The 9,204-nt window shown below is 45.1% G+C and overlaps 1 protein-coding gene across 2 annotated transcripts; it reads right to left on the minus strand.

Moving 5' to 3' along the window:
- Positions 1–639: 639 nt before the first annotated feature.
- CCDC32 (coiled-coil domain containing 32) lies at positions 640–8,613 on the minus strand. 2 transcript variants are annotated; one of them, XM_028119563.2, is made up of 4 exons: positions 8,554–8,613; positions 6,712–6,967; positions 4,304–4,460; positions 640–1,370 (listed from the first exon to the last, which is right to left on the minus strand). In XM_028119563.2, the coding sequence occupies exons 2-4, from the start codon at positions 6,953–6,955 to the stop codon at positions 1,232–1,234; spliced, it is 540 nt and encodes a 179-aa protein (XP_027975364.1). In that variant the 5' UTR covers positions 6,956–6,967; positions 8,554–8,613; the 3' UTR covers positions 640–1,231. The 2 variants fall into 2 exon arrangements, with proteins under 2 accessions (XP_027975364.1, XP_027975365.1); XM_028119564.2 differs by having other exon boundaries at positions 6,712–6,962; positions 8,554–8,602.
- Positions 8,614–9,204: the final 591 nt, after the last annotated feature.

A 9,204-nucleotide genomic window follows, 5' to 3' on the forward strand; every position in this document is an offset into this window, starting at 1 on the left:
CACGAGAAATAAAGCTAAGACCATTAATCAATTTTATAAAAGGAAAATATGCCTGGAAGTTCCCCCCCTCCCCAAATTTGTATGATTCAGCAAGTATATGGAACTACCTGGTTGATTCCCATTCTTTCAGACAAGGCAAATACTTGATTTAGATGGGAGCATATGTTCTCTGCAGATTTTTAGGGTCACCTTGCTCGTCATTAGGGACTTGAAACCTATTACCCAGGAAGAAGCTCCATGGCGCCTACCCTCAGAGCACTGAGGTCTGGCTTGTCAGAGGGTACATGTTACAAATAGAAGGCTGGCAAAGGTTATCAACTGTCCTCCGTTGTCACGCACTTGTCTTTACCTCCCCACCGCCTGGGAGCATCTCTGTGGGGGGCGGATGGGGGGGGCACAGGTCAATGGCACCACACACAAAGCTCTTCTGATGCGAAAAGTTTTATAGGGACAACACAGACTGAAAAAGAAGGGCCAGGAAAGCTGCCACAGGCGAGCTTGGAACTATTCAGGGGTGGTGTCAAATACCGACACCATATTTACAAGTCTAGTTTGAAGCCTGGCCCATTTTAAGGGCAAGAGGAAGTTAGGGGAGAAACCATGCATGAAATAAAAAATATACATCTACACACAAACACCCAAGTTTTCATACTTTGATCCATTTTCTCCACAAGGAACGAACCAGACAAAGGAAAAGCATGGCCTCTTTTCCTCATGTCCCTATATTTATTACAAACTTAGAGAAGCCCCACATGGGCTGTGGATCCAAGGAGGCCAACTTGATTCTCCTCGACCCCACTCACCCCTGACAGTTAACCAAGGGAATGCTGGGAGCGCAGGCAGGAACACCCAGAAGAGGCAAGAAAAAATATGGCTCACTTAGCTTATATATTAAACCCAAGGGTATCAGTTTCTCCAAATACTCTCATACTTGCTGCTTCACTAGATTCTTAGTGGACTTCTCCCCTGCTGCAACAGAGTTCAGGCAAGCTGTGAGACACAGAGGAAAGCAGTATCTTGATCCAGCATGCACTGGGTCATTTTATCCAAGACAGTCACACACGCCAGCCCCAAGCAAGTCCTCGGGGGCCACAGCTGTTTGCTTTGTTGAGTGGGAGGGTGGGCTTCCCCCGCCTCCCTGGATTTCTCCTTGCTGCCCCGCCGAGCTCTCCGCTGTTCCCTCTGGATCCAAGACAGCTGCTCAGCGTGTGTGTGTGTGTGTGTGTGTAATTTATTGTTCCGCTGCTGCTGGCTTGTCCCCGGCTGCTGGCTTCTCAACCTGGGACTCTGGAGGAATCAGATACTGGACCTCCTCTGTACTGATGGCTACTTTATCTGGCTGGAGCCACCTCTTGAAATGTTCCAAGGTGCTAGGAGAGAGCAGGAGAAAAGGGTGGCTGCATCAGACCCAGCTGATTAATTACTTAATGATTATCTCAGTTACTCAAATGCTGCCTTCCCGCCCACCACCAATTTCTTCCTACAATTGTTTTTCACTGCTAACGGGGAGAATGACGATAGTCCTCTGACAGCTGTGCATCCTGGCAACTCAGCGGCATAATTTACCCCCTAGTGGGCACTTTGGCTATAACCAGCACCAGGCCCCCTTCGATGCACAGCCTCTAAAGGCTTGGCGAGAGTAGCTGAAGAGCTTATGCCTCAGTCTTGTCTTTTTTTTTCCCTCAAAACCAGAGAGGAAATTGTCCAAGGGAGAAACATTCAAATAAACACCAAATTATTAGTGAGCATCTTGAAATCTCCTATACCTGAGGCAGTCAGACTCGATTATACTTACAGCACTTAGTTACACTAAGCACCATTTTTGTGGGGCTTTTTGGTTTGTTTGTTTACTTCATCCTATAGCAAGTCCCCAAGATGGAAACATCTGCACAGCAAATTTCTCCCACAAAGAAATAGCCACAGTGCCAGAGGGCTCTTTTTGGGTTTGGATCTGTTCCAGGGGGGTGGGGAGGGGAAGTGCCCCCTCCCACCTTCCTTAAGTACCCAAGACCCTCCATTCTAACGCTTATGAGCTATTCATAGTAAACTATAAATGATGACAATACCGTAAGCCTTATTCTATGCTCTTCAATAGCCCAAACTCTTAAGCCAAGAAGTCAAGACATAACCAGCAGATTTTAGACACCTAAAATGGGGGAATAGTGTGGTAGACAGTAGGATTTCTCAGCCTATTACTCCTCCGCCAAAGGCATGCCATGAGGAGAGTCACCTACCTGGCCTTCACATACCTTAAAAACCACACAATTCCACTACAAGATGGCCTCTGTTTAAAACAGAAACTTTGAAGTCTGCAAATAAATGCCTATCTACTGTTTCTGGGGCACATGTTCTAACACTGATAGAAAGAAGCGTTCCCACAGATGGCAGCTCAGGGGAACAGGTGTCCACAGCTCAGGGGCCTACGGTACTCCAGGAGCATTTCATATTCATCTACCACACTCTTCATAGAATTGTCTCAGTTGCTTCTGTAGAAAAGGGAACATCACATCATTGTAGGTATGGAGAAACACACAGAAACATTAACTCGGGCCTTGGTGCTGATTCGACTTTAAAAGAAAAAGAATTCCTACTTGAGCATTATGCAGGAGCAAATTTTGTCTTTTCTTCCCAGAATTGGAAAGGAGGCAAACATTCAAGGGGAGAGAGAATAGAATACCAAATTATTGGTGGGTTGGGAACGTGTGCATCTTCAAGTCTCTTGTGTTTGGGGCAGTTTAAGGCTCAACTGGGTTGAGTCTTTAGAGACAGAAAAGAGCAAAATGTGTATTATTTTCTGAACTCTCAGAAGATAGGTAGTTGCCCTGACTTTAGATGCCACACTGATTTCTGAAGAATCTGGGGGCATGCTGATGCAATATTTAAGATAACGTAAGTGAAAATGCTTTGCATATTGAAAAGTAAAACATAACTATCAAGTTTTATTCACCTACTGTCCCTGATTTCAGCAACCATATCTTCATCTGACACCATGGGACTCTTAAAATCAATGTTAATAATATGTTGCAAACTTAGGTGATGTTTCCCTAAGACCTATTGTTAAAATTCAGGCTTTTACTTTATTTTGGATAATTTCTTACTGAACTTTAAAATTCTGTTAGGACTAACACTCATAGCTAACACTTACCTAGTGCTTACCAGGTGCCAGGTCTGTTCTAAGCACTTGACACATAGTAACTCCTTTAACCCTGAAAACAACCGGGTGAGGGAAGAGCTACTATTCCTGCTTTACAGAGCAGGAGACTGGGGCACACCGAGGTTACTTCCTCAAGAACATACAACCGGGAAGTGGCAGAGCCTCTTTCCCGGGTGACGGGTGTCGAGCACCATTCCGCTCTTTGCAGCAGAATATCCTCCTCTCTGCGTCTGGCCCACCTGCAGATACTGTTTGAGTCCTGCCTTCTTCTCTGGCACAAACACCAGAGCCCACAGGGAACTCAAGGGTCTTTCAACTCCCAAAGCATGTTCTGTCACTTCCACTCACCTGGCTCTTTCCTTATGCTGCCTTATTTTGTTAGGTATGTCTTTATATATATTTGTCATTTCTCCCCAAATAGTTGTGGGGACCAAAAAGAGGGGGGATCTTAAAATTTCCTAACATCTCCCCTCCACCCCAGCGCCGTCAGCCCCATAACATCATGGGCAGTGCCTTCACACAGTAGATGCTTAAGAAATTCATTCATTCAGGGGCGCCTGGGTGGCTCAGTCGTTAAGCGTCTGCCTTTGGCTCAGGTCGTGATCCCAGGGTCCTGGGATCGAGCCCCACATCGGGCTCCCTGCTCCGCGGGAAGCCTGCTTCTCCCTCTCCCGCTCCCCCTGCTTGTGTTCCCTCTCTCGCTGTGTCCCTCTGTCAAATAAATAAATAAAATATTTTTTAAAAAATTAAAAAAAAAAAAGAAATTCATTCATTTAGTCTATACAAATTTGAATGCCTACAATATGACAGGAACTCTCTAAGGCAATGGCGAGTCACAGGTAAGACACGGTCCCAGTTGCTGATTGGCTACTACTTTCTCAAGCGCACTATATACTTAGAAATGAAGACAGTGCTTTCTCATTAATTCTGTTCAATCTGTGATCAAGATGTAGGTAGGGTATTTGCTTTTTTGCAAAAATAATAATTATCAACATCTGCTACTGGACCAAGAGCAAACAGAGCTCAGAAACTTGATGTTGATATCAACCAATATCTGGACTCAAATGTCACTCTCCCTGAATTCTTTAGAGAAAGAGAGATGCTTCCAGTGAAATACTGTCACCTAGAACTGGACTGAGAACCAATTACCTCTCATCAGAATCAAGTCCATCCACAAAGAACTCTGATGCTAACTTCTCCTGGAGGAACCGATCCCAGCACTCCTTCTTGGCTTGGGCCAAGGTTCGAAGCATGTCCTTGGAAGTCACTTCCTGATTTAAACCTTTGATTCTTCTTAGCTTCTTTTCTAAAGAGAAGAGGAGAAGCAACTTAACAAGGAAAGTGAGTATGAAATGAAACTAAATCTAAAATGCAAGGTGACAGGGGCATCTGGGTGGGTCAGATGGTTAAACGTCTGCTTTCAACTCAGGTCGTATCTCTAGGTCCTGGGATCGAACCCCAAGTCAGGCTCGCAGGTCAGCAGGGAGTCTGCTTCTCCCTCTCCCTCTGCCTCTCCCCTTATTTGTGCTCTCTCTGTCTCTCTCTCTCTCAAATGAATAAATATTTTTAAAAAAATAAAATAAAATGCCAAGGTGACAACTTAAAAATTCTCTCACTAATGAGTACATCCACACTCCCTGCAAAAGAGTCCATTTTTTTTAAAGATTTTATTTATTTGAGAGAGAGGGAGAGGGAGAAGCAGACTCCTTGCTGAGCAGAGAGCCCCATGTGGGACTCGATCCCAGGACTCTGGGATCATGACCTGAGCCGAAGGCAGATGCTTAAACGACTGAGCCAACCAGGTGCCCAAGAGCCCATTCTTTTTAAGGACAGGTAAAGAGAAATGTACATTTTTCTTTTTCCTTCACCATGTCTTAATTCTGTATTGTATCAAATACATGTTTAACCCCAGAAAGGAAAAAAGCCATAGGCTCATAAATAAGTCAACGGCACGTTTTCTTTGAAATTACAGAAGCCAGCAGGTATCTCTCGAAGGCATTACTTGTTTTCCCTGGTTTGACATGTGTCAACTCCTTGAAAATAGTCTCTCTGAGGAGTAAATGGTTTTTCTTTCTGCTACAGTGACATGAAGTGGTGTCCAAATCTCATGAGAAAGAATTAGAGAAAATGATGAAAGATCCAATGGTTCATTAGACACTAAAATTGACTTGATGAGAACTCAATAATAAGAGACCTTTAAGATACCTATCTATGATTAAATTCTTGATTAAAGAAAAGCAATCTCCCAACATTTTTTAAAGTTACTCAACTTGTGGCCTGGATGTTGGAACCTAATAAAAACAAACATCTTGTAATCCCAATGAGAGTGGTCCACATGGCTTCCTTATGATAGATATTTAATTACTCTTCTTTGCATTTTAAGTGTAATTGTGGAACAACTGAAGAACAGAAGGAAGGGGATCACCATTTGCCTTCTGCTTTAATGTAGTCTTGCCTTCAACAATAATAAATGGCTAAATGATGGCCTTTTGCAGGGGGAGGGTGAATATCAAGCCCAGACCCAATTGAAACTTTATGATTTGCAATCCTGTTTTCATTTCTTTTTTTTTTTAAGATTTTATTTATTTGAGAGAGAGAGAATGAGAGAGAAAGAGAGAGAGAGCGCACACGAGAGGGGGAGGGTCAGAGGGAGAAGCAGACTCCCTGCTGAGCAGGGAGCCTGATGCGGGACTCGATCCCAGGACTCTGGGATCATGACCTGAGCCCAAGGCAGACACTTAACGACTGAGCCACCCAGGTGCCCCAGTACAGTAGTTTTTCAATACAATAGTTTCACCAGAAATCTATGTGCAGCTCTGGGGTCATGATCTTTTCTTTCAAGATGGCATAATGTCTGACACTTTTGAGTTATCTGAATATATGGACCACCAATAGTAGGCAAGAGGGACCTACAGAATGCCAAGAAATGAAGCAGAATTCAGATGAAACAGTCAGAGGCAGGAGGTAACAGACTGTTTTAAGGGATATACAAGGAAAAGGGTGCTCCTGGGGTGCCTGGCTGGCTCAGTCAGTAGAGCATGCAACTCTTGATCTTGGGGTTCAAGTCCCACATTGGGTGTAGAGATTACTTAAAACATAAAATCTTAAAAAAAAAAAAAAGAGGAAAAGGGTGCTCCTTCCCAACAACCAACCTGAAACACCCCCCCCCCCAGAATTACATCTAACAAATACATGTGGTGAGGACAAAAACTAGTAATTAAGAATAGAGGGGCGCCTGGGTGGCTCAGTTGGTTAAGCGTCTGCCTTCAGCTCAGGTCATGATCCCACAGTCCTGGGATCGAGCCAAGCCCCGCATCCCCCACAGCAGGCTCTCTGCTCAGCAGGGAGCCTTCTTCTTCCTCTCCCTCTGCCTGCCACTCTTGTGCTCTCTCGCTCTCTCTGTCAAATAAATAAATAAAAAATCTTAAAAAAAAAAAGAATAGAAATCAGGTGATGAAACAGAACTTCAACATGCTTTCTTCAAACCACCAGCTTCTGAATCAAAAAAAAAAAGAAAGAAAGAAAGAAAAGAAAAGAAAAAAAGCCATCTAACTTACCTAGAGATGCTAAATATACTTCTGAATCCTGCAAGGGAGCCCAAGGCTTTGTAGCTGGCTGAACAGCCAACTCTGGGGCCTCCCTTTGGCCTGTGCCCGCAGGGTAAGAATCCATAAAGGAGTCTGAGAAGGCATTGTTGGCACCATCTTCTTGGTCAGGATTTGGTAGACAGGAACAGATTTCAGCCCAAAGATCAGGGCCAGGTCTTGTGGTTGTAGAGTCAATACTCTCAAACATTTTCATTTGGAATCTGAGCTGAAAAACAGAGATGTAAGGACTGACTTTAAGGATATAGGATAAGTGGGGCGCCTGGGTGGCTCAGATGGTTAAGCATCTGCCTTCGGCTCAGGTCATGATCCCAGGGTCCTGGGATCGAGTCCCGCATCAGGCTCCCTGCTCCTTGGGAGCCTGCTTCTCCCTCTGCCTCCCTCTGCCCCTCTCTCTCTCTCTCTGTCTTTCATGAATAAATTTTTAAAAATCTTAAAAAAAAAAGGATATAGGATAAGTATGCAGGACTCAGATATTTGTTTATCCAATGAAGGAAGGTAACAGGCTTTTAAGAAGTTCTCTAAACTTAAAGTGTCTTTTATTGGATTCCTGTTACAGATATAAAAATGACAAAAGAGTAATTGGATCCCTCTGCTGGCTCTGCACTCACGTTTTCATAACAAAGTTTTTTTAAAAATGAAATGTCTATAAACCAGACACAAAAGGACAAATATTGAATGATTCCACTTATATGAAGTACCTACTGCAGTCAAATTCATGGAGTCATAAAACAGAATGGTGGTTGCTAGGGGTTTGGCAGAGGAAGGAATGGGAGTTACTTTTTAATGGATAGAGTTTCAGTTTGGGAAGTTCTAGAGATGGATGATTGTGATGGTTGCACAATCATGTGTCACTGAACTGCACATCTAAAAATGGTTAAAATGGCCAATTTATGTTATATATGTTGTAACACACACACACACACACACACACACACACATTTCTAAGACATTCCCAGTGGAGACAACCATTCTGCACTTTTCTCCAGAGATCTCCAAAATGCAACCACTCTGTCCTAAGCCAATTAAATTCTGTTTTCAAAAGGACACAGACTACAGGCCTTGCAGAGTTCCAAATGCATGAGGATAATAAAAATGTTTCTGCCATATGCAAAGCCCCATGTGCTCATTACATGTAGAAGCTCGGCTATATACCTTATTCTTATTTTATAAGTTCTTATCTTAATAGAAACACTGGAAGAGACATTTCCATCAGTTTACAGACGAAGGAACCGAGGATCAGAAGGGTAACTAGTCAAGGGTACCTTGCTGATACATAGTGATTCCTTGACTGGAAACCAGACCTGTGCCACTCCAAAATCCATGTTCTTATCCAATTCCACATTGCCAGGGGCCTTCATAACTATCTAGTCTTACGGAATGGGTTGACACCTTCTTCCAGGAGGGACCTTTTGGATTAGGAAGGCTGGCCAGGCTAAAGTGTGAATAATCCCAGTAGTGACGGCCCAGCCAACGTAAGCGCCCAGAAGGTATGTCACAGCGGCCTTGGATGAACTGATGCCAGGGTCCACAGTGAATCTCCACCCCCATCCCGAAGTCGTTTGAACCTACCAAACCAAAACTTGCTCGCACCAAAGCCCCGGCCCTCACCCCACACCTCCCTAGGAAGTCCAGAACAGCGCCGGGAACCCTGGTGTCCAGACCCAGGCCTCGGTCATTTTGCCCTCAAGGACGGGCTGGGCGGGATGAGTCAGGCCCTGAGGCCCCTCTGTGGTATCCCGGGATGGGATCGGGGCTCTAAAACACTGGGCACCCCTACCCCTCTTCACCTACCGCAACGGCCTGCCCAGCAGCTCACAAACGCTCGGCTCAGTTCCGTCGCTGAACGCTAGGAAGAAGTAGGGGGGCGGAGTCTCCGCGTGACGGATCCCGGGAGTCCTCCAACCACCGCCCAACCTGGCGATGTTCTGTGAGTGGATTGGTTGACAGGAGCCCGGCCGGGTAAGGAAGTGAGGAACGAGGTGCGAGAAAGAGGTAGGCGGGACTTGTCGCGGGGAAACAGTGGAGTCACATGCCCTGGCCCCCCACCTTCTGTAGGGACAGGTAGATTCCACTAGCATCTGAGCGTACCCGGCGCGGGGACAGCGTCCTCCGCCCATCTTCTTCTCGGAGAGGGTAGCCCAGTTGCCAAGGCCTTTGAGTTTTCCTGGTTCCCTGAGCAAATTCACCTCCTGGGCAGTCCTCTGGGTTGGTGAAATTTCTGAAAATTTCAGAAAATTTCACCCCTTTGCTACCCAAATTAGAGCACTCCGGCTGCTCGGATGGTGAAAGAGACTACTTTCCTTACTCTTACAGGAGACCCAGGTCGCATTAGCCAAGTTGTGAGGCTTTCTCTTACTCATTTAGTCAGTAGACACCGAGCTCCTGTTGTGTTCTGGGAGTTGTGTTAAACGGGAATTCAAAACCGGTAAGAGTAGGTATGGG

The sequence above is a fragment of the Eumetopias jubatus genome, unplaced genomic scaffold, assembly GCF_037043125.1.
Source record: "Eumetopias jubatus isolate StellerSeaLion01/CBP00866 unplaced genomic scaffold, mEumJub1_p1.0 scaffold_7, whole genome shotgun sequence".
Classification (NCBI taxonomy): domain Eukaryota; kingdom Metazoa; phylum Chordata; class Mammalia; order Carnivora; family Otariidae; genus Eumetopias; species Eumetopias jubatus.

Coding starts and splice junctions, on each gene's coding strand:
- CCDC32 (XM_028119563.2), bottom strand. CDS start 6,955: ATGAAAATGTTTGAGAGTATTGACTCTACAACCACAAGACCTGGCCCT. Junction 4,461..6,711: donor AGTATATTTAGCATCTCTAG/GTAAGTTAGATG, acceptor TCTTCTCTTTAG/AAAAGAAGCTAAGAAGAATC. Junction 1,371..4,303: donor GGACTTGATTCTGATGAGAG/GTAATTGGTTCT, acceptor GCTCTCTCCTAG/CACCTTGGAACATTTCAAGA.